Raw genomic sequence first — 25,973 nt, 5'->3', positions numbered from 1 at the left:
GGCTGGGAAAGGTATTCATGCTATTTTTGTTGTGTTTACTTTGCTTTGAACAGTGTCTACAGGAAAGGTGAAATTCACTTGACTGAAACTGAAAGTCCTTGTTAATTTGCTGTGGAAGGATATTTGCCAAGATGAAAATGGAGGGTGAATTGAAAGAATGTTTTATCAAGGACAAGTTCTGATGCGATTTATATACTTTATTTGTATAGAAGTGATGTCATTTGACCAGTCTTATGAAATTCAGAAAATGTAATATCAAAACTTGAAAGGGCTCTTAATTGTAATGACAGTTTGAAGTAATCACTGAAATTTAACAGCTTTAGTTTGAGGTGAAGAGTCCTATGGAACATATCCAAAACTTAAATGGAGGGAATCCTCAGGTTTATCACACCAAACATGACGCTGAGGCCAGTCTCATTGAAGTAGTCCTGTTGTCTTTTGTGTTTTGACAATACATTGTTTCCACTTGAAATATGTAGAGCTTACTGTCTTATTCCGCCTACTGTTGCTGGATTGTATTTAAGTGCAAAGCCTCTGTGTGATATTCCAAACTTGTACCTAAAGCAAAACATGCCAACTGCTGTAAAGATGCAGGTTGGAATTGATCTGCAGCAACCCATGCTTGTCATGAAAAGCAGCTGCCAGGGTCCGCTGGTCAGGCTCAGTGACTTGACATGTCATTGTACCCCAAATGCATAAAATGGTGCTAATGCTGTTGATCTCTGGATTGTCTAGTTGAGACTCAATTATTTACAGACCACCAAAGTATAGCTGGAATGTTGATTAGATCAGTGTAAAAATCAAACTCACTCACTTCTATGCTTCCATTATAATAAATGAGTTAATGATTTGGTATCAAACAAGCGAAAGCGAGTTTGATACGAAATCTTTAACGAGTTTAATAAGAATGGTATACCACGGTATTGAGTTTAGTATTCTGTTTATTACTTGCCAACATAAATTGACAGAAACTGTGGTGAAATTGCCTACAGTGTGAGGACTCTCAGCTTTCCATGAGTCAAGCAAGTTCTAGTAAAATTGCGGCAGGGACATTAGCATTGTGACGTCACAACTTTGAACCATTTTGACATCATGCGTCAAGTGGTATTACACAAACATATTATTGCCGTAGAAATATTACACTGCAGTATCTTCAACGGGTGAGTAATAAAGACAGATTCCCCAGATTTTCAGCATAGTGTGGTATTCCTTAATCTGAGGATGGATATAGGCACAGATATGTATAATGGACCACTACCTCTCATACACTAGGGTATATATATTGATACAGACCTGTATCTCACCTGTGTCAACCAACTCACTACTAACCTGGCTAGCTACTCTCAAAATGTTCGTAGTTCTACAAGCTTCTTAAGCCCATTCTTCACACATTGACTATGAGCAAGAGGCGACTAACGGAATCGGGTGGTCAGGCTTGCTGACTTGGTTGTCACATGTAATTGGTTCCCAGTTGTGCAGATCGATGCTCTTGTTGTTGATCTCTGGATTGTCTGGTTCAGACTCGATTCTTTACAGACCACCGCCATATAGTTGGAATATTGCTGAGTGTGGTGTAAAACTAAACCCACCCACTCACCTACCATCGGCTATGATCAGAGTTAAGAATTCTCAGGCTACGAATGTTTCGAGAATATTGGTCCTGACTTATAGAACTCATGCAACAGGACAGGAATCTCCTAACATTCCTAGCACAGCTCTCTTTTATACAGCTGTCTCCCTGTACATCAACTGCAGGAAAACCATACTGCTTGCAGTACTCGGCAACATGCATGTCACCAAATCACTACCAACCTAACACAAGTAATATGGTGACATCTGCAAACTGAAGTAGTTATGACAATCTATCCCTTGAATGAACTCAGCCCTTTTTTAGCTAGATACTGTTATACTGGTGCCTTTGGTAGCACTATATTTTTACAGTTATACAACAGCAATGCCATGTTAACAATGTCATGAAGTGTGTCTGTTATAACAGTTTTGTCGATGACTTTATGTCAGCCATTTCCTGGTGGTATTGTTACTGAAAGAGGAAGTATTTTTCCTGTGTAAGTTCAATTGTTATCTTTATTGGCTGCACACTGCATTAACTTTAGGAAGGGCAGTCTGTGTGGGGCAGCTGAAGGAAACATTAGCTGACAGTTCAATATATCCTTCTAGTTTGTATGGTATGTTTGAAAATATCCCCTTATGGTATAAATAGCGTAATAAGCAGCATGCTCACAATTCAGACTATTCATGTTAGTGATTGCCTATAGAGTTCAAGCACCTTTTTGTTAATAATTGTTTTGTTGTAAAAAATTTTTACGAACTACCATCCATATTGGATATACTGAAGCAATTTGTGTGAAATGATGCAAAAATTGTGGGGCTGTGGTATTTAGACATGTTGGAGGCTTGTGATTCCCTTATCACTTTGCAGCCTTTTCTCTTCTGAAAATTTTGGGACGTTGAGGAGAAGTAGGAATGGCCTCTTTTGTTTTTGTATTAAATGCAGACTCATGTTCCATTAAACTTATCATCTGAAGCTAAATTTAACCTATTTTTAAAATCTTCATGGACTGTTAGTGTGTTGTGTCAGTGCTGTGCATCAGGAGACATGGAAGTGTGAGTTGAGCAAACTCAGAAGACCAAAACACATTACATCTATCCTGACTGCCAGGCATTGGGATGAAACAGCAATATACATCATACTTCCCTGTTCACTCACTAGAACATGTGTTGAAGGCACACAAGGATTTGATTATGATTTACAGTGACTTTATAAAGGGTCATTAGGACCACTTTGTACCAGGCTACACATGGGAGAGCAGTGTATACAGTCTCCATTGAGTGAAGGTGGGAAGCGGTGGCCCACGTACTGTATGTATGTGGTGAGGTGGGCAGGATGTCAAGGAGGAAAATGTGTCTGGATGTTAATACCTTCCGGACATGATTTGAGGTCACCAGATGGGACCTGATCAGCCTCTGCCTTCTATATTGTAGTATATCATTGAGCTGATGGACAGTAGAATACCACTGACCAGATATTTTGCAGCATATCACATATGTGGTGGCCAAATTCTTGTTCATAATACATACCGAGGGCTACAGATGAGTGGTGTACAGGCATAATATATGCCTAAAAATCAATGAAGTACAACTTAGTAGAAGTTTTCCAGGGTGTCATGTACGCACACAAATACCATTTTACATTTAATATACATAAAGTTTAAAAGCTGAAATGCTGTTTAATTTTACAAATAATAAACCATGCAACCAACTCGTTCCTGCAATAATATGTTAGTAGTCCTTCAGAATTCTCAGTACACCTCCACATGCAGTATGTGGTGTAAGTACATCCACATCCAAAAGCTACTGGGAACCCTGCATAACCTTCCAGTGCCATGTCAAAACTGTGTGGCCTTAAATATTTGTATTTTCCTTCCACCAGTTTAATTTGGCTGTGAGTGCAGTTGTTATCCATACCTTGATTCCAAGAGGTCCCGTGAAGGCAGTCAACAGTTACTCTTACGCTGAAAGAGTATGTCAACTCTAAAAATACAGACAAAATACAGACTCCAGCAATGGAAGAAAAATACTATGCCAGATTTAAGACCGAAATTTAGCCCCTCGAAAGTTGTCATATTTACAAATATATGTACAGTGTATATAAATATTTCTGCAAAATAGAATAATCCAAATAGATTCCAGAACAATTCTAAATTTTGAGGCATTATGCTTAGATAATTTAGACTTAACCGAACCATTCTTGATTTGTACCCCATTTTTCCCTCAGGTCTAAGGGAGGTCTGAGAAATGTTTAAGGTTAGTGAGGGTAGATTTAGCAACACATTTCAGGGTCTTTTGTGTGACGAGCGAAAGCCTCAACTACTATTCTACCCTACTACCCCCTTGATGTCATAGCTATTCATATTTTGTGGATTATTTTGTTAGGAGTTACCACTTACAGTTGTTTGAGTATAAGGTCACAGCCAACTTCAGAAATAATGTCTATAGTTGTCAGACCATGATCAGTTATTCTTTATGCACCAGTTGCATAGATCAATGCTCATGCTGTTGAACACAGGATTGTCTCATCCAGGCTCAAATATTTACAGGCTATCATCAGATACCTGGAATATTGCTGAATGTGATGTAAAACTAAATTCTCTCACTTTTTATAGAGGATCATCATAATAAGAGAACAAGAAAAATCCACAAAATGACGTGTATCTCATTCATCCAGGAACCTCAAATAGTGACTGGTACAAAATCAAACTCTGAATTCCATGCCATCCCTCAACTTCAATTAAGGTCAATAAAGATAATCCAATCTCCAGGCACAAATTGCTGGAACTGTTCACACACAGACAATCTGACCATCACGGCTTGTTAAGTGCATGTCTAATGTCATTCATTGACTTCCTCAGTTGTGACCTGTGTAGCCACATTCAGTGGAGTAGCATCAGTACCACAATTAGTCTGTCTCACAGTTCCTGAACCACATTATTTTGCCTAATGCCAAGCCTTCTGTGCAGTGCTAAAGCCTTAAATGAAGCAAGTCTAGATTTCCTCAAGTTTCTCTAAGACTGAATCTCTGGTCTCCCTGGGGCTCCTTTTCTGTTAAAATGGGTTTGTTTGTAACTGTCAAAGTATATATGTTCAGAGACTAAGCTTAGGTCTATACCAGAATATGTACCAGAGTCTAATAAGTAGTCTCTTTCCTTGTCCATGAACCTCATTGTTTTCCCTTCTGCCTAGCCCTCTCTGTAGTGCTAAAGCCCTAAATGAAGCAAGTTTAGATTTCCTCAGGGTCAGGATTGCTGGTTTCCTATGGGTTCCTTTTCAGTTTAAATGGTTTGTTTGTTACTATCGAAATTGTATATATTCAGAGACTAAGCATTACACAACTGATGGCTTGTACTGGTGTGAACAATTGTATGGTGCCAGAACCTTGCTTGTCATAATAGTAAATATAGGGTCACCACAGTTTTTTTTGACATTGTGCCCAGATATTGTTTGTATGTTTTTGTCGTGTGTTAAAAAAAAGTAGTTGACTCCCCTGGTATTGAAAGTTTTCAGTTTGATAAACCACTTATGTTGTATTTGTAAGGTGTTGAAGTGAATATTGGTATTTCCTAATTTGTGTCAATCTTTAGTCTGAATTCTCCAAATGAATTCCAAGTGTGAGTACCCATGAGACAGCTCCAAGAGTAGAACACTGTGTGAACCAGAATTGTGTTCTCAGACATTTCCTACCTGTGGTGGATAAACAATGCTTAGACTGACTACTAGTCTCTTAAATGAACATATTTTACAGAAAAGAAACTCATAGTGCAATAACCCTGATATATAATGAAATTAGCCCTAAGAAGACTTTCTTCATTTTCTGAAGCTTTTGAAATCTAGACTTGCCACATTTTTTAGACTTGTGCAATGCTGGTAGGTTGATATGACACTATATCACCATATCCTGCAATGTAGACTGCCTGCACTATTTATCACATGCTGGAAGTAATTTATTTATGTTGCCTTTCCCATCTGGGGTTGCTGTCTGGTAGAGGTAACTGTCAGATGGAGAGATGGTAACAGCTGATGAAATTTCAAGTTAATAGAATCACAATTTGTTATTTCGTCAAGAAATATGTGGGCTTCAGAATAATGTTCCCAGATTCATTGAGTGAGTGAATTTACTTTTATGCTGCACTCAGCAATATTCCAGCCTTATGGTCTTGAAATAAATGAGTCTGGACCAGGCAGTCCAGTGATCAACAGCATAAGCATCGATCTGTGAGATTGGGAACCGATGTGGTAACATGAACCTTATCACCCGAACCCATTAGTCGCCTTTTACTACAAACATGGGTTACTGGAGGCCAAGATTCTAGCCCGGACCTTCTCTGGTTAGTCTGTTGTATAGACCCTGAAGCAAAGATATACACATGATCCAAGAAAGCCATGCAAGTCTAGAAAATATGGCAAATCTAGATTCCCCCAGCTTCAGGAAAGTCTCAGGACTCCATTTCATTATGTTATATTTTTTTTTACTATAAACATTTTTCTAGTTGTTAGTCTATTCTCAGGTATGTTCCTTGATTGTGAAAATTATGATTACGTACATTCACCCAAGTATATGATCCTTGTTGGTGAGGTCTATACAACTACCATGTGGTGAGACCTCAGTTATAGATACCATTAGTACTGTCTATTGTCAGGGCTGGCTATTAAAATAGATTCGTAGAGACTGATCATCGTCAACTAAATATCAATCAGTATTCAATAAATATCTCAGGAGTAACTCTAAGCTGAAAATATAATAATTTTTTAAAAGAAGCAACATATTGCACATCACTGTTGAGCAATAGCATATTTTTGCATTGATTAATAAGTAGAACAGTGTTCAGAACATTTACAAGTGGCGCATGAATACAGATGTAACTTTGGGTATTGTTTGTAAATTAAAATTTTATTCTGCTTCAGTAGTTTTTTTCAAGATATCGATGACACAGTTTACACATCAATAATTGTTAATAACTCAGTTGACAAATACATTTCTTATCTTTTCATTTAGCCAGCCTGATCCACTGTTATTTTGGAACTGACAATGCTGTGACTGTGTTTGTTCTTGTGCCTGTATCTTTCTGCCATTCTTCCACGAAAAGGGGTGGTGTGGTAGCCTAGTGGTTAAAGCGTTTGCTCATCACACCAAAGGTCTGGGTTCAGTTGTCCACAAGGGTTCAATGTGTTAAGCCCATTTCTGGTGTCCCCCCCCCCCCCCCTCTATGATATTGCTGTAATATTGCTAAAAGCAGCTTAAAACGTCACCCATTCACCCAGTCCTCTCTTCCACATAAAAACTGGCTACATTCACATACCACTTCAGTCACTTCTCACTTTTCAGACCATTATTCAATTTAATAATTATTTTATGGTAAAGGCTCAAGATTTAAATGAAGTAACTGCCTCACAAGCAAGGAATTATATTCAAGAACTCCTTCAGTTAGTGAACCCTGTGACTGCTTGGTAGCATGTGTTGCTGAAATTTCAGACAAAATCTTCCAAAATCTGTCAACTGAAAAGACTTGTGATAAAGTAGGGCTGTATGAGAATAGAATTAAAACCAACACTTGAGAGTGCCACTTAATAGATTCTGTTGTGTGGTCATTCAAGACGTGGGGAAGCTTTGATACCTGTCTTGTATTGAAAGTCTAACAGTAAGGTCCCAGATGGATGTATTGTTTGTGAAAAACGGTGCTGAGTGTTTAATGGGTGTGAGGGGAGACTCTATTTTTCCCACTCACTAACTGTATACAAAGTGTCGTGACGAACACAAGGCCGACACAACTGATACAGACCAGCTTTACCAAGTAACACCACAAGGAAGTGAGACAGTGCGTCTGTTGTATGAATTTGAATTAGTACGTCTATGTACTTTATACACGCCTACGGAAAGAATTTAAGAACTTAAAAAATTACGACGCTTGGTAGACTGCTTAAAGAGTTAGGGACTTTAGACTTTATCCTCGAAACACCGTAATGTTGTGTTGTCAGCAGCCAGTTGTGCAGTTACTGTCATGGTGGAAAGTGTTAAATATGTGGGGATTTGTTAAATATGTGGAGATTTGTGGGACTGTAGGTGCAGCAAAGATGTTGGTCAGCAACATAATATGTGAGGCAAATGTCAGGACTAGATATTATAGATTGAGGTGGCCTGACTATCTTGATGAAAATAAGATATTTGGTTGCCGCCAACATGGTATGAGGATTGAAACTGGCAGATTATAGAGATCAATACAAGTTTGACAAAAAGTGCAAATAATTAATATATGATCTTTGTCCTTGAGAACTCACAGTGCATTGATTGTATTTACAGTACCTTTTAAAGTAATATAACAACTCATTAATAGACTAGACAATATGTCTCTTCTAGGAATATAGACTTAAAAATGAAAATTGTGATGATGATGATGATGATGATGATGATGGTGATCATGATGATGAAGGGTTATCTTTGTTAATTGTATATTTATAGATTGGAGATCTGTTAGTTGTGTTCAGACATTAGGCATGCACTTGTGCACAAGTTTCTTATCAATATTATGTTGCAGTGTTCCATTGAAGTATGAATGATGTGCATGTTTTCTACCCTAACACAATTATATTACTTTGGTGTTTGTTGTATATTTGACCATAATACCATTGCCTGTGTTCATCAGAGAGGCAGGAGCAGGATTTGAAATGTGGAAGTAATTTTGACATGTACAAGCATCAATTACAGCCACTATTAGCATGTGGACTGGAGCAGTTTGCTGGGTCGCTGTGACCTTGTCTAAGTCTAAACACTCCTTGTCTGTGTGAAGGCTTTACATGCTGCTGTGTGTCAGCCAGCCTCCCTCCCTCCCTCCCCACATGTATGTGACCCTTCACTTCACCTCTGACCTATTGTTGCATCTATTTCAGGGTCGCCATACAAAAACTGGACAGCTGGCAGCCATTAAGGTTATGAATGTGACCGAGGTAAGAAATGAGGCTACAAAATTAACTAGAATGTTGAAAATGTTGGATAATATTTGAACTGACAAAAAATCATCCCGGATACATGTAATTTGATTTGCATGAATTAAAATAAACTTGATAAAGTTTACAATGCTAGACAATTACCTACGCCACAGAAACCATCACTCAGTAATACAATAGATATCGCCTTGTGTTGTTTCCTTTACCCCCGTGGTGGCAGTGATGTGGTGCTCCTTACAGATACAGTAGCAGTTAGTGGTGTATAATGTTACAGATACAGATACAGTTGCAGTTAATTGTGTATATTGTTACAGATACAGTAGCAGTTAGTGGTGTATATTGTTACATATACAGTAGCAGTTAGTGGTGTACGTTGTTACATATACAGTAGCAGTTAGTGGTGTATATTGTTACAGATACAGTAGCAGTTAGTGGTGTATATTGTTACATATACAGTAGCAGTTAGTGGTGTATAATACTGTAAAATCATTATTATTTGCAGGGGTTTAATTTTCGCGCTTTTCGCGCAAAAAAATTATCCGCGAAAATAAAACCTCCGCGAATAATTGTGATAAATTGTGGAAATAAAAACAAACAAAGAGCTTTTAGTTTTAGTTTTGTAATGCTAGTAATTTGACTACAAGTACACGTCATTCATTCATGACTCAGTGAAACAAAAAGATACATAAAAACAAATTAAATAGTTGATTCAACACGTCATTTTCAGTGTCTCTGACTGACACGATACACACGACTTTACTAAATTAAAAATGTCAGGTCACCTGCTACTAGTGAATTAGTCCGAAAGTCCAGCTTGGCGAAATCCGCTTTGGATTAAATCCTTCCTCTTGGATATGTTGTCGTAGGTCTGGATAATCCATTGCACATGTAGTGGTTTGACAATACTGGTACACGTGCACAGAGCTTTCTGAGTAGCTGATTGGCCGAGCGCGTCACAGGTCGAGGTCACATAGTTCAATGATTTCTTACGCAAATCTCAACATGGATTCTTCAGTGCTCCATTGCGTGTCTCAACGTAGCGGAAGGCCCATGTTTCCCCAGCTAAATAGGCAGGTGACAGGACGACAGCTAGGGTCAGTGTTTTCTTTACAGTTTATAGTTACTCTCGTGATATCTGTACTTTGACGATGCGCGAAAATTAAACCGCGCGAATTAGTCAATTTTTCTGTTTCCGCGAAAATTAAGCCGCGCGAAAATAAATGATTTTACAGTATACAGTAGCAGTTAGTTGTGTATATTGTTACATATACAGTAGCAGTTAGTGGTGTATATTGTTACAGATACAGTAGCAGTTAGTGGTGTTTATTGTTACGTATACAGTAGCAGTTAGTGGTGCATATTGTTACATATACAGTAGCAGTTAGTGGTGTATAACATTACATATACAGTAGCAGTTAGTGGTGTTATTTTTACATATACAGTAGCAGTTAGTGGTGTATATTGTTACAGATATAGTAGCAGTTAGTTGTGTATATTGTTACATGTACAGTGGCAGATAGTTGTGTATATTGTTACATATAGTATACAGTAGCAGTTAGTGGTGTATATTCTTACTTATACAGTGGCAGTTAGTGGTGTATATTTTTACATATACAGTGGCAGTTAGTGGTGTACATTGTTACAAATACAGCAGCAGTTAGTGGTGTATATTGTTACACAGTAGCAGTCAGTAGAGTGTATTTTACATGTACACTAGCAGTTACTTGTGTTTACTTTTACACATACAGTGGCAGTTGGGGGATGTATATTTTACATATACATCATGTGTATTGTTACAGACACAGTAGCAGTCAGTAGAGTGTATTTTACATGTACACTAGCAGTTACTTGTGTTTACTTTTACACATACAGTGGCAGTTGGGGGATGTATATTTTACATATACATCATGTGTTCCTTTTTACATGTAACATAGTTGGTTTTGGTGCACATTTTTTGGCATACCTAAACAATTGAGAGATGTCAAAACGTTGTCACTGAACATTTTTTTTCTGTGTTCAGGAGGAGGAAGAGGAGATCAAACTGGAAATCAATGTGCTCAAAAAAGTAAGTATCTCATCAAAACAGATTGTCGTCTGCCAGATGCAAGAGTTCCTTGTTCTGAGGCTCCATATAAACCGTTAAAGGAAGGTTGATTGTGGGCTCTCGGTGGGCTTCAGAGTTGGTTTCATATTCCGAAGATTTCATATTCCTTAATCTTTGTTGTATTTGTAGGACTTCTGTTTTGATTTATACAGAATTTTTCTTATAACATACCAATGCTTTACAGCTCATTTCAGTTTGATCAGTCCGTGAATTGTTGAATCTGACGAAATATTACAAAACAAACACACTGATGATATTGGTTCATGTTGCTTTCATGAGCAGCAAATTTTGAAAAAGGTAAACGAAATCCTGCTCGCATACTTTTTCAAAATATTCATTGTTACAGGCTGCGTCTGCCGACTTTTAGAACAAACAGGGTTCGGCATTCATTTGTTCCAGCTAGTATTAGATGTATTAACAACAAATTCAGTGAACCTAAGATTGTCGAGATATAACAAGGAAAATGTTCTGCACGTGCAACTCCATTTCCCTACCATCGGAATCTTGAAAATCAAGTTTCACACACTTGGTTTCATTGGTCTGTTGTGAGATTCTCCTTTCACTTTACAGTTAGAAAATCAGTCATGGTGAGGAGAAAGTTAACTGCCGCTGAGAGATGGCAGGTGATAGACATGAAAATGCTGGCATGTCATGCAGGGCCATTGTAAGGCAAATCGGTCATCATCACAACATCATCACTCGTTTAGTTGCCAAATATAATCAGACCAATGATGTCAATGACTGGCATAGATCTCGTTATGATAGTTACCATTGAGTATCCAAAGTACCAGATCACAAAAATAGTGGGTGGCACTTAACTTTTGTGAATGTGTATATAATGGCTGCTTTATGAAAGAAGAAAGTGTAGAACTGCATATGATGCATAACAAATTTCCTGCGGATAATAAAGAAATCATCTTATCTTATCTAATCTTATTTTATTTTAAATATGTCCTGTCCTTTCAGTATTCCCATCACCGGAATATTGCAACTTACTATGGTGCTTTTATCAAGAAGGGTCCTCCAGGGAAGGATGACCAGCTGTGGGTAAGTGTGTTGGGTGCTGGGGCAAACAGTAGTGACTCCGGGTAGGATGACCAGCTGTGGGTAAGTGTGTTGGGTCCTGGGGCAAACAGTAGTGACTCCGGGTAGGATGACCAGCTGTGGGTAAGTGTGCTGGGTGTGGAGGCAAACAGTAGTGACTCCAGGTAGGATGACCAGCTGTGGGTAAGTGTGTTGGGTGCTGAGGCAAACAGTAGTGATCCCAGGATGACCAACTGTGGGTAAGCGTTCTGGGTGCTGAGGCAAACTGTAGTGACTTGGGGTAGGATGAGCAACTGTTGGTAAGTGTGCTGGGTGTGGAGGCAAACAGTAGTGACTCCAGGTAGGATGACCAACTGTTGGTAAGTGTGCTGGAGGTGGAGGCAAACAGTAGTGACTCGGGGAAGGATGACCAGCTGTGGGTAAGTGTTCTGGGTGTGGAGGCAAACAGTAGTGACTCCAGGTAGGATGACCAACTGTTGGTAAGTGTATTGGGTGCTGAGGCAAACAGTAGTGACTCCAGGTAGGATGGCCAGCTTGTGGGTAAGTGTGTTGGGTGCTGAGGCAAACAGAAGTGATTCCGGGAACGTAGGGAGCTTGTTGTCTCAAGCCGGAAAGGACAGCATAATGTCTGGAGATATTAGCACAATTACTATTTACATTACATTCATAGAACAATGCCCACAGAGTTTCAGGATTCACAGAAATATGATCTCCTTATACATCCTTTTGGACATATGATTCTGAAGACTGACAATATTCATGGTCTGTCAGGATGATGTTTCTTGTGTTTCAATGAATTCCGTTTGGAAAATGATTAAATATCAATTGGCATTTCATCTCATATTGTTCAATTTTGTCAAAATTGTTCTCAAAGTGAACACAAAACAATGGTAACAGGATTTCAGTACTGTAGTACATGTATTCGCTTCATGTTTTATGTCGTTCTGAAATCATAACAAAATAAATGTCAAAAGTTGAAATAAAATAGCAGGTAATGTTTTCATCACAGGTTTAATGAAGATGGATAATTATTAAAATGAGATTTTGGATTAAGTGACGTGCACAGAATTGAGAAAACAGGGATGACATTGGAGGGCACTGATGGAAGTCATAACAGCTATGAGGGATTTATCCCTTTTCCAATGAAGTGTCATAATATAGACATCCATGTATGAAACACCTGAAACTACTGGCAACAATAATTTATGAAACACAATGAAGTTGGCAGTATGTAACTCCAGAGATGCCAAGTAACGATTTTCTAAGATTAACAGAATATATCTAGCAACTGAGAGTAACAAAATAAATATCTTGGATTGGGAAAGACTAGAGCCTAGGACTAATTTACACATAAGAATAAAAGTATGGCCCATTAAGTTTATGAACATTACTATTGATACAAGGGCAGTGGCCCATTCTGAATTCAGAAAGTGGCTGATAAACTTGACCCTTTGTCAAAGAAAGTGGCTGATAAACTTGAAAACGGCCCTTTGTCATGATGGGATAGTCTAGTGGTCAAGGCACTCGCTGATAGCGCCAGAAACCCAGGTTTTGATGTGTGAAGCCCGTTTCTGGAGGTCCCTGCCATGATGTTGCTTGAGTATGGGTGAAAGTAACACCATACTCACCACTTGTTTCAGTAGTGTATCGTATTGTCAGAACTCTTCTGTAAGTGTGCTGTTTTCTGTTTCAGCTTGTTATGGAATTCTGCGGGGCTGGGTCAGTGACAGATTTAGTCAAAGGTGAGTTGGATACCACATAAAATAACATTTTATAATGGTCTATTCTGTTTAAAAGTGCTAGCAGCCATTATTAATATTTAATAAGAGAACCTTTCCTTATGGGAAATAACCAATGGCTGCTGGTTAACCAATCCACAACCAGATGATTTCGATCGCAGTCATATACATTACTGATGGTAGATATGGTAGAATATACCATAGGTAGTTATGGAAGATTGCAGTTGATGAGACAAGACAAACTGGTGATTGATAGCATGAGCAGTGAGTCATCAACTCACTCCTTATACAACATCCATTTGTTCTTATGATCGATCATCCAATTAATGCTCATTCATTCATTCATTCATTCATTCATTCATTCATTCATTCAATCATTCACTTGTTTTGGTGGGGTAGCATAGTGGCTTGTCATGCTGGAGACCAGGATTCGACTCCCCACTTAGGTACAGTGTGCAAAGCATATTTCTGGTGTTACCCACTGTGATATTGCTGGGAAGTTGCAGAAAGTGGTGTAAAAAGTCACTCAACCACTCAACCACTCACTCACTCACTCACTCACTCACTCACTCACACGTACTCACTCACATATTCTAGATCCCATTTCACATCTTCATCCCAAGGTGATTGTATGTCCTAAATTGTGAGATAGGTTTGTTAGTTTTAGTTCAGAAGCTGTAAGAAGTCACTTTGTGGGCCCTGCTCCATAATTTCCACACTTGCAGTAATGATGAAAGTCTTCCACCCTCCATGTCATTCTGTAATAAACGTAATGAGAGAATGAGTTTGTTTTTACACTGGTTTTATCAATATTTAAGCAATATCACAGTAGGGAACACCAGAAATAGGCTTCACTAATTGTAGCCATGTTGGAAACAGAACTTGGGTTTTGGGCATGATGAGCAAATGCTTTAACCACTAGGCTATTCCTCCATCCCATAATTAATGGCCTTGTAATTAATTCTAATAGTAATATAACAGAAGGAAAATGTTCATCATTATATCTACTGGCCCTTGAAGCATCTGATTAAGAAAGTATGGTGGATCTGTTTAGTGGCGATGTGTGATGCTCCAGTAAGTAGTTACGCTGTTGGCTGGAGGAAGGAAACAGCAGTCTCATCCTGACACCGGCAAGATAATCCACATGTTAAATAACGCCCCCATCACCAAACGAGAAGGATCCAACCTGTGCCTATCTCCCAGCAACACATAAACATACAAATACCAGTTCCATTATCATATAGGAGTTGCTTTAATGTCATCACATTTACACTTCACTGTATTGTTCTATTTTGTGATATTAATGTACATAGACTTTAGAGAAAAATATCCTTTTTGCCTGAAGGAAAAAATCTTTGGCGGAGAGGAAAGGTGTTTACTTCATTTTGTCAGTCTGATAATATGAGTGCTTAGGTTTAAAAATAAATGATGTTATTTACTTGAAAACAGAAGGAAACAGCATATTTCTTGAGCTGATGGAGGATTTTCTGTGGTGGATATCTGTGGTGACTAGAATGTGTATGTTAGTGGCTTGGGTTAGAAATGTTTGTTTGTGAGGCAAACACAGCTGTGAGGGGCTGGCTAATGGTGATGGGTTGTCTGGTGTGAGACCAAGACACACGTGTGACTGGAGACCACTAACCATGTGCAGTGTGACTCCTGATGACCTGTGTGCCTGAATGAATCTTCTGACACAGACAGGATGCTTGATGAGTTCAGGAAGTTCCGTATCCATGAACCTTCTGATCAAGAGAATATAAACATTTCGTGTCATTGGACAATTTCAACATTAATCATGTGACAGTAGACTAACTCTGAATGTATATAATTTTCATAAAGACAGCTCCATTTAGACTGGAAACGTTGGAATGTATGCTATGTTGTCATATTCAGGATAGCCACTTGTACATGTATTGTTGTTTTATCTCAAAATAAGCTGAAAATGTGTGTCATTGCAATGGAAGACGTACACAAGAGAGAAGCTGCAGGCAATCCCACCATGACACTAATATCCTTGTCAGTGGTTGAGTAGTATATTTATGTTCAAGCTTGTAGATCATTTTGTGATTCATCAGGTTAACTTCTACAAGTCCGTCCACACAGCGATTAACCCACACAATTGCCAGCCAGGATTACACACATAGCTCAATAATCTCAAATGTTTGATAATTAACAGGGGAATAATATTAACAAACTTGGCAATAAACCTTCCTAGGCAGCCCAGGGCCCCGTTTCACGAAGCTCTCGTAAGCCTAAGATCTCGTAAGTTTTCTCATAGCCATTGTGCCTGCTATACTGTAACACTGGAGCTACGGATGCTACGAGAAAAGTTACGAGATCTTAGGTTTACGAGAGCTTTGTGAAACGGGGCCCTGATCTGACTTGATCCTGTTAGAAGTGAAATCAGTGACTCACCTTGTTTCTTACCAACGTTATACATATGAGTGGGTCAGGTGCAGACGAGTATTAGGGAAAATAAAAATGAGACTTACGTTTGAAACTACTTAGTTATACAAAAAAACGGAATGAATGCTCAGACTTTTAGGCAAATGAGGCAGCATATGTTTTCGATCAGCTTTGCTTGATTAAAAAATTAGTACAAATAGACAGAATATATTTTCCTTTGTTTGTCCATCTAGCTTGACCAGAAAACACAAAACAATACAAATGAAACAGTGTTGTAAAATTGTAATTGCTGTTGCCAACTTGCTGACTTGCTGCATTTATGAAGCCTTCCGCTGTAGCAAACCAGTGACGAACGCCCATACAGAACACACACACCAGTATCTATGGTATCGTATAAGTTGAGCAATTTAAGAATTTTTAACATTTTTTCTTTCATACAAGCCAAACAAATCCAAGCAACTACAGAAAAAAGGGTTTACAAATCTTGATTATTTCTTAACAAATAAAGAGGATTGGTTTTGAAAAGAGTGTATAACGTCAAAGCAGACCAAGCTGGCCTGAGACCTGCGGTGGATATCTGCCCACTTAGTGATGTGACACACCAAATAAGGTGCAGTATGTCAAGTGTGTAGAAGGGTTCTTGAAGTGGGAAAAAATACCATTGCAAATATGTCAGAGGTTTGTTGATGACGCGCCTGCACGTTGAGATATGTGCTCACTGAAATTAACGAGTTCATTATCATGAATGTGCGAAAAGTTAAAAGTGGTCATTTCAGACTTCATACATTTCATGTAATTCTTTAAAGATCATGTGTGGCCATTGATTTTGGCATTTTGCCAGGTTAGATAAATGAACACATATGTGCCTTTGGGTAAGATGTAACATGATGTTATGTTTAAAGTTTGACCATTGTTCAAGTTGTACATTATTGTAATGTACAGTCATGTCCCCGGGCCAACCACTAGTTTGTTTGACAGTGGTGTGTCATTATACCTGTAAGTCATGTCTCCCTGTGTCAGCCACTAGATTGTCTGACAGTGGTGAGTTGTCATACCTGCAAGTCATGACTTACTGTGTCAACCATGTCTGCCATATGTCCTCATACCCATACCAACCCAAGATTGCCACAAAAGGTGACTATGCTTGTTGTAAGAGGCAATCGGGTGGTCATGCTCACTGACTTGGTTGACACATGTCATTGGTTCCCAGTTGCACAGATCTGTGCTGATGCTGTTGATCACTGCATTTTCTGGTCCAGACATGATTATTTACAGACCACCACCATAATTATAGCTTGAATATTGCTGAATGTGGCGTAAAACTAACCTCACTCTTACCTCAGATCCTAGAACTCACCATGTCACCAAGTGCTTCTATAGTCCATACACCATTTTTTACAAGTCTTCGTGATATAGTTTTCAAATGGTACTCTGAAGCATACAAGTACAAACACACAGAGAAAATACATGCAGTTGGAGCCAGGTGTCTGGAGTCAGTTTTTTTGTAATGAATGATTATTCTTACTGACAGGAAAATGCCCTCAACAATAAGAATATTCAAAACAACATGTACTATGGGGTTTTCATATTTTTATTCTACAACACTACGATAGTATTGTATAAATTTCCTTCCAGCCCAGATAGTTGCATGGTGGTGTGTTTTGTCATCTGTTTGTCCTATTTTCAAACTGACAGATGCAAATACAAACTTGGGCTCTTATTTCTGTTTATGGACACTCAGTAATCAATGTGAATTGTCCCCATGGTTCTCAAAACCTTGTAATTCTTTAGATTTGACAGGTAGGGCATAATACCTGCTTATTCTACAGAGATGAAATAGGAGTCATTGTTCTCTGACACCCACAGTAGTTTGTTAAAATTGAGAGTTTGCTTGCAAATTCTTCTGGATGTTTTGAATCAAATTTTGATCATGCTTTTCTTCCATCTTGTTCCAGCAACAAAGGGCAACTGTCTGAAGGAAGAATGGATTGCCTATATTGCCAGAGAAATCCTCCGGGTAGGTTTCATATCAGTCGGAATGAATGATCAAATACACAAAGCAACTCTTCAGTAAGAGGAGAAATATTTATCATGAAATCTTCAAGATGAATTTTTTTGTATGTAAATAAGATCAGACCAAGTTTATTTGTTGTTTCACAGATTTACCAGTCCTATTTTGTCAACCATAAGAGTAAATTAAAATTAATTTTCTCAGCTCAAAAAATATAATCGTAATGTTTGTATTGGCCAACTACAAGCTTGCCCAATATGCACTTTATAAACTGCCAAAAGATGAATACTTTAGTATTTAGAAGGTATATTACTGTGACTGGTGATTTCTTTTTAAAAAATTAGGTTTACTGGGGACAAAAGTCAATGAAATTGGTCTGGCCTAAAACTGAGTCCAATGTTTCATGGCAGTGTCTATATTTATATTTTTAACATCCTTCAGATATATGTTTATGTTTTGAGGGAGGATTCTTTGGTTTTACTGCTCTTCAACAGTGTTGAGTGTTTAAATTGTTTTAGTGAAGATGTAAATTCACAAACATGAAAGAACTTTTGGAAGTAGTATTGTATAAAAAATGTTAAATGAAATAATTATTAATCATTCCTTGTATAGTGATCATTATAGAAATTACATTATTTGGTAGTCGATTGTGGTAAAGTTTGGATCACTGACATTTGATTATATACCATTTTAAAAAGTATGAGATTTTCCATTTTGCGAGCATAGCTCCAGCCAATGTCAGCGTAATGAGAAAAAGTTATTTATCTCCATACAGGTGAAATATTTCCTAAGGAATGGAATAGATTGTCACATTTTCCCTTAATTTCTCTTCCATGTTCTGTTTATTCATTGGCTTCATCATTTCATGTGATCAATCTTGTAAATCCAATATACTCTACTTTGTAATGGTATAAATACCTTGTGTCACTGTTACAGTGATACAGAAATACAAAATTTCTTGTCTTTCAGGTGTACTATTTACCTGATGATTGTTCCATGTCTGTAGATGTAGATAATATCTATTGTATATTCATTGTAAACTAAAAGTCACTGTGCTCTGTAATCTGATTGGCTGAAAAACATGATCAAATTTTTTTAGAATCCTGGAAACTGCAAGACTATTCACTGTGTATTGACACAGAGAAACATCGCAAACAATTGTTTTGTTGTGTCATCAACGGTGGTGACTTCATTCAAATCATATTGTGACGTAAAGTTAGAATGACGTCACACATGAACCACACCAGATGCTACCATGGGAACCAGGTGAAACTGCCAGCTGATGACACTTCACTGCTGAAGCTGTACTCGATGTAAACAAGTGCAGACAGTAAAACCGTTTGGTTTACTTTTTGTTTACAATGTCGATAAACATCATGTTATTGAGTATTTGAAGCACGGGAATATTTCATTTGGAACAGACGGCATGCTTCAAATACTCAATAACACCCGGAAATTGGGAAACACCTGATGTTTATCCGCTAAATGCCACACTGAAAAGTGTTCCTCCTGTATGATGACAGTCAGTCAAGTCTGGATCAAACAATCCAGTGATTTCCTTCACGAGCATTGATCTATGAAAGTGGGACACAATAATTCAAGTCGGTAAGCCTGACCAACAGCAGTGGTTGATTAAGGCAAATTCTCAGCAGAATAGGGCTGCAATGATTTAGTTCGAACATCGAAAATGAAATCTGACATTTTAGTTTCAGTTTTCCATAATTATTATCACCCATTTCAATTTGATATTACGTATGTTGAGAAGGTAATTTTGACGCTACACAAGTAGTTTTGAGCTCTGAAATAAGGCAAAAGGTGATTAACCTGAGACAGGGCTGATTATCCAATGAGAATTGATGGTAGACATTGCCAAGTTGATGAGGGATTTCACACTGAAAGACCTGCTGACTTGAACTCTGACAGTTAAACGAATCTGATGTCTTTACTTGTGTGAAGAATCAAATCGTAAATGATCAAATCAAGGGTCGAAAATCAAATCATAAAGGGATCTGGATGAATCGTTGCAGCCCTGATGTGTTCGTCCCTGTAGTATGATGTCTGACACATGCATATGACCAGCCTATATTTATGTTCCAGGGCCTGGCCCACCTACATCAAAACCGAGTCATCCACAGGGATATCAAAGGCCAAAATGTTTTATTAACGGACAACGCAGAAGTCAAATTAGGTGAGTACAGAGTGCACTTCAGAGTTTGATGTGCATCATGTGACTCTGATAATGTTTGAGTGTATACATGGAGAACAGGATGTAAGGCTTACCAGAGTGGGTTATCAGATACGTACACAAAAGACACAAGGGCTAGGTTAATTTTTTTTTCTTCAGAAATCACTGATGCAGCTGTTTCATTTCGTGAACAGTAATTAAAACTATTCTGAACTTAAATATACCGAACAGCAAAAGAAATGACAAAATAGGTAAGTGCAGTTGCAGGAACAGAGAAAAAAATACGCTCACGGTACGTGATGATAGATCAACCCTACCTGTTCTTGGAGCTTCATTTAATGTGCATACCCCTTTGTAATACAAGTCAATAATAGAGATTTCAAACTATGAATGTTAGTTAAAGAAGTTTTGTTTTAAGTTGAAAAACTTCTGATATTTAAATTCACAATCTTAATTATACTTTATTGTTTAGGGTGAAATTCATCTGTTTGTTTTGACTGCAGACAGGCTATAATAACAGTTTTAAGTTGTTGTCAACCTATGTCAGGTGGAGAGTTGTCTCCCTTTCCATAGTGAATCCTAGAAAAAGGGATGACTCTCTCCCCATCCAACCCAGTATCAACTGAACACCCTTCACCGCCCCAGATGCAAGAGTGCCCATGAAACTTAACGCTGTTCACTATATATCTCCGCTCTGGGATGTCCTGTTCAGTAAGGCTGCAAAATAAATTAAGTGTTTTTAGGGGACATTATTTTCAAAAGTGATGAGGGCAGTAGGACTTTTTAAAAAAATTTTGATTGAAAGAATAGTGCTGAGGAAGGAACAAATTTTTATTTTTTATCGCTCAGAAATACAGTGTGGAAAGTTTGGCATGTGTTAATCAGTTGTAGATTCAGTCACACTCGTTCTTACAGACACTCATTCTTAAAGGTCACATGCAACCAAAAAATCAAACGTAATTAAAATACAATTATCAATTATTCATGACATATAATATACATTGCTGCTTGTAAAAAAGTAAATAAACAAAATTATAAGAGTACAATCGCGATTCAAAAGTGCAATATTTTGTACTAAGGCTTACTTCCCTCGAAACGAAGCCCTCGGGAGACCAAACCCAATCATAGCGGGTCGCTGTGCACTCAAGTGTAACGACGGCTTTCGATTGGCTGGTACATTTGCTGACACGTTTAGGGCTCATTGTGTGCACAGAAACATGATCTGTTTGATGGGCATTTTAGAAGTATGGAGAGTCACAAATAAGTAAGACTTTTTAGTGAATCGTTTGAACTTTGATTTCACTGGCTTTTTTCTCCATCGCTTTTTTTTTTCAACTTTATAGGTTGAATTGGCATTTTTGATGATTTGTTTCAGTAAGTGCATACCAAAAGGTATCAGAATCTGCAAAGTTGTGTTTCACGTTGCATATGACCTTTAAGGTGGATAAATGGATGATCGGGAGGCAGCTAAGTCAAAATTACTTGGCGAGCAGAAATAAAAGTGACGCGCTGATGTCCAAGAAACATTTCACTTTGTTTATTCAGCGTAATGTGTGTAAGCATCCACTTGGACTAGATGCTGCATAATACTAGCTGCTCCTCATACTTGCCCCAAACCGTGAATGTCCCGGGGTAGAATAGGCCTTCAGCAACCCATACTTGCCATAAAAGGCGACTATGCTTGTCGTGAGAGGCGACTAACAGGATCGGGTGGTCGCGCTCGCTGGTTGATGCATGTCATCGGTTTCCAATTGTGCAGATCGATGTTCATGCTGTTGATCACTGGATTGTCAGTTCCAGACTCGATTATTTACAGACCACCGCCATATACCTGGAATATTGCTGAGTGGGCTTAAAACTAACCTCACTCACTCACTCATACCTGCCCAACATAAAGTGATTGCCAGTTGTTTTATGGTACTAATATTATTTGTTTTATCTATTCCAGTTGACTTTGGTGTTAGTGCTCAGCTAGACAAGACAATAGGGAGGAGAAATACATTCATAGGAACTCCTTACTGGTGAGTAGAGAGTTGTCACATGGCCCAGCACTGTGGCTCTTTGTGTAGTACTGTACTTTTATAGACAGATGTTTTTGTGTGATTTAGCTCAGTGTGAGAAATAGTTTCCAAATTTTGTGAGCCAGTCAGGCTGGTTAAAGTTCATTCTAATTCATCATTTGGCCCCCAAACTACTTTTAGGCAAAATACTAACTGGGTTAAGTAAGGGTTGGCATCTATGCTTATAGTGTGTTTGATTTTGGTTGTTTTAAGATCCATGTACTGATGCTGTTTACTATGTGTTGCAGGATGGCGCCAGAAGTTATAGCTTGTGATGAAAACCCAGACGCTACCTATGATAATAGGGTATGTATATATGGTGGGCAGGACGGGTTGTGAGAGTGTGTGGGGTGTGCCTGTGTGCATGGATGCTTGTCAGTTTTCTGAAACCTGACCCTTGGAGTGATCTTAGTGCTAAAGTGATCCTAAGTCCCTACTTTAGCATTGACTTGAGACAGTCGTAGCCCAGATGCTATGCCTCCTATATTAACATTGGCTTGAGACAGTCATAGCCCTGATCCTAAGTCCCCTAATTTAGCATTGACTTGGGACAGTCGTAGCCATGATTCTAAGTTCCCTTACTTTAGCATTGGCTTGAGACAGTTGTAGCCCTGATCCTAAGTTCCCTTACTTTAGCATTGGCTTGAGTGAGGCATAGTCCAGATTGTTAGACCCGACTTTGTCATTGACTGAAGACAGCCGTGTACAGTAAACATCTTCTGTCTTTGCCTTGACAGTTGTTATTCTTACTTTAGCATTGGCTTAAGACAGTCATAGCCCTGATCCCCTTTCTGGTTGGTAAGTGATATCAGTTACCATGGAAATCATTTTATCAGTTACCATGGAAATCCTAGTATCAGTGTATTAGCAATGATTGCTGACTGAACCTGGTAACACTGTGTTCCAGAGTGACCTGTGGTCTTTAGGCATCACAGCAATAGAAATGGCTGAAGGAAAGCCACGTAAGTATTGTGCATGAAAGTAGTTTCCAGTCTGGTAACTTCTTCTGGTAACATTAAGTGATATTTGAGCACTGATTTAACATAACTTAACAGGAAGGAAGTTCTCTTTGTATACTTTATCTACCTGCCTTCATTTCTGATAAAACTATCATTTATTAAATGCTGATTAATTTTTCTAAAATCAAATGATTTCTATTTCTTTTTACTGAAACTTCATGAGGAGCATTGACAGATAGAATATGAAATTATTTATGGGTATGTTTACTTATGTATGTTGTTCGTATTTTATGATGTATGAAATGCACTGAAATTCCAATAAAGGTATTACCATGTCATTTTATTGTTCACAGCACTCTGTGATATGCATCCTATGCGAGCGCTGTTCCTTATACCAAGAAATCCACCACCTAGGCTCAAAAACCCAACAAAATGGTGAGCAGTCATTGTCTGCGTTAGAGTTTGTGCTGATACTATATTTCATAAATAGATCCAACCTTGGATGCCAAGGACCTCATTGTTGTGAATACAGAGTGTTGTTTAGGAGCCTTGTTCAAATGTACCATTATAGTTCTCATCGTCATTTATTATCGCATCAGGCTACTGGCCCAATAACAGAACCATGAAGGTCCTGAGATAGAGAAGGCCTTCAGCAACCCATGCTTGTCGTACAAGGCAACTAACGGAATCGGATGGTCAGACTCGCTGACTTGGTTGACATGTCATAGGTTCCCAATTTTGAGATCGACACTCATGTTGTTGATCACTAGATTGTCTGGTCCAGACTCGATTATTTACAGGCCACCGCTGACATAGGGCTGGAATATTGCCGAGAGTGGCGTAAAACTAACCTCACTCACTCACTCACTGGCCCGTAACATCTAATTAGGTAAGGGAAATATGCGTACAAAGCAGTGCGCATTCACTACGAGGCATTTTATATGAGATTTCATTATCTCTGTTAAAGGTGAACTATCATGCCACGCTTCTCTAAAACTCAATATAGCATTTCTCTCATTGAAACTAACTATCAGCCCCCAATAAAGCTACCATATTATTTATTCCTAACAAAATTATGTATTAAAACTACAATCTGAAATTAAGAAGTTTGAATTAATGCAATGTTGCATTAAATCGACTCTACTGACAGAGGTTTATTTCAAGCGAACCCCATAGAGTTGTGGAACGTGGTGCAAATATCCTGTAACACAACTTGTGTTTGCCACCTACAACACCGTGTGCAACAGTTAGCAATGTACGGAGTAATCAATTTACATTCCATATATGGCAAATGTTATCTATTTGGAAGCTGTTCACCTTAATTATTAAAGTCATTAATGTATAAACAGGAAGCTAAGGTGCATATGCCCCAATCTTTATATCACAGACCAAATGTTGTCGAAAACATTGTGCCTTGAATGTTAGATTCTCGTACTTATAATGGGTTTTGCCAATTTACACATATCGAAAGGAGGCACATAGTATGTGATGTAGATCTCAAGTTGTCAGGTTTTTATTAGGGTAGCTAAGTGGGTTTGGTCTCAGACTTTGTGTGCTGGTGATAAGGCCTGTCTCTGAGTCATATACTGATTGAGACTCCACTAAAACGCAAGCAGTTTAATCTTTTCTACACTGGGAAATAGTAATCCAAATATGACATATGTTGACCTTTTTTGAGTCGTAAGAAGCAGGAAGAAGCTCGTTTTCATTCTGGATAAAATTGTTCCCAAAGCAAAATATGCTTGTACAAGTCAATTTCATGGTTCAGGTTGTCAGGCAGAGTGACTCAGTGATGGCTGTCAGTGTACCATGATGACTTCAGTCACAGGCTTACATCATTATCTCTGTATTGTCTGGTACGTGTTTGATGGTGTACATTACCCTAGCACCTCACCGGAGTAAACAACACATACAGAAACCAAGATTTGTGTAGCTGAAGGATACATGGAAATGCAAAACCTTTTGTCATTTACTTATGACAAATCCTCAGACCCTACCTGCTGACTGGATGTGTTCTCCATTCACAGCAGATTAACTTCAAGTTTGACTGTGTCTGGCATTAACTTTTCCTAGGTCCAGCAAATTCCACAACTTTGTTGAATCCTGCTTGATCAAGGACTACACCCAGCGACCTAACACGGAACAGCTTCTGAAGCATCCCTTCATCCGTGATCAGCCGACAGAGAGGCAGGTTCGCATTCAGCTCAAGGATCACATAGACAGGCATAAAAAGAACAAGAAAGGTAAGTGGGCTTGGTTGACACATCGTCAGTTCCCAGTTGTGCAGATCGACCAGGCAGTTTAGTGATCAATAGCATGAGCATCAATCTACACATTTGGACTAAGATAACCGGTGTCATCCAAGTCAGTGACCACCCAATCCTGTTATTCACTCAACCAAGGATATCTGAAGACCTGTTGTAACCCAAACCTTCATGAGTATTCTTCTATGAATATATGAACTGTGGTAAATGTGAAGTATCTCAAATCCAAACAGTAGGAATAAACCAAATTCGTGTTCAGCGGGAAGTATGTGTGATGTATTTTCAGATGCCGTGTTCAGATGACATGTTTTTGTGCTGTGTTTTGCGGTAATGTTTGGACAGTGTAGATGTGGTGTTGATCTGTTCAGGTGATGACCATGACACAGAGTATGAGTATGAAGGTAGTGACAATGATGAAGATGAAGACAACACCATGCCTGGAGAGCCAAGGTAGGCTGAATATGCAAATCTTGACATCATGGCACTTGAAAGTGACAGAGTTATCTCCCCTTTGTTTTGTGGGCACATAGGGGTTCATGGGTAATGGAATACAACATACATGCAGGTTTCTTTAGATGCCAGAGAGGCAGATTCTTCATAGATTCCTATAATGTTCTCTTGCTTGACAGTGGGATGGAATTTATACTAATGCATTGCATAAATATCTAATAAAGAAGTTGTCAT

The 25,973-nt window shown here is 38.5% G+C and overlaps 1 protein-coding gene across 4 annotated transcripts in view; it reads left to right on the top strand.

Annotated features, from left to right (window-relative positions):
• LOC137281824 (mitogen-activated protein kinase kinase kinase kinase 4-like) overlaps positions 1–25,973 on the top strand; it is a 286,271-nt gene that overhangs the window by 26,930 nt on the left and 233,368 nt on the right. For all 4 annotated transcript variants that reach the window (XR_010956768.1, XM_067813451.1, XM_067813450.1 and 1 more), the window contains exons 3-14: positions 8,461–8,517; positions 10,538–10,582; positions 11,588–11,668; positions 13,359–13,407; positions 17,766–17,827; positions 19,919–20,009; positions 21,955–22,027; positions 22,315–22,372; positions 22,974–23,028; positions 23,379–23,460; positions 25,099–25,268; positions 25,658–25,739. Coding sequence is in view for 3 of the 4 variants with exons in the window: in XM_067813451.1 (XP_067669552.1) it covers positions 8,461–8,517; positions 10,538–10,582; positions 11,588–11,668; positions 13,359–13,407; positions 17,766–17,827; positions 19,919–20,009; positions 21,955–22,027; positions 22,315–22,372; positions 22,974–23,028; positions 23,379–23,460; positions 25,099–25,268; positions 25,658–25,739 (905 nt within the window). In the remaining variant the exon portion in view is untranslated. The remainder of the gene's footprint in view (positions 1–8,460; positions 8,518–10,537; positions 10,583–11,587; positions 11,669–13,358; positions 13,408–17,765; positions 17,828–19,918; positions 20,010–21,954; positions 22,028–22,314; positions 22,373–22,973; positions 23,029–23,378; positions 23,461–25,098; positions 25,269–25,657; positions 25,740–25,973) is intronic.

Source organism: Haliotis asinina, chromosome 4 (genome assembly GCF_037392515.1).
Source record: "Haliotis asinina isolate JCU_RB_2024 chromosome 4, JCU_Hal_asi_v2, whole genome shotgun sequence".
Classification (NCBI taxonomy): Eukaryota; Metazoa; Mollusca; class Gastropoda; order Lepetellida; family Haliotidae; genus Haliotis; species Haliotis asinina.
This window is presented reverse-complemented; position numbering and strand designations above follow the sequence as displayed.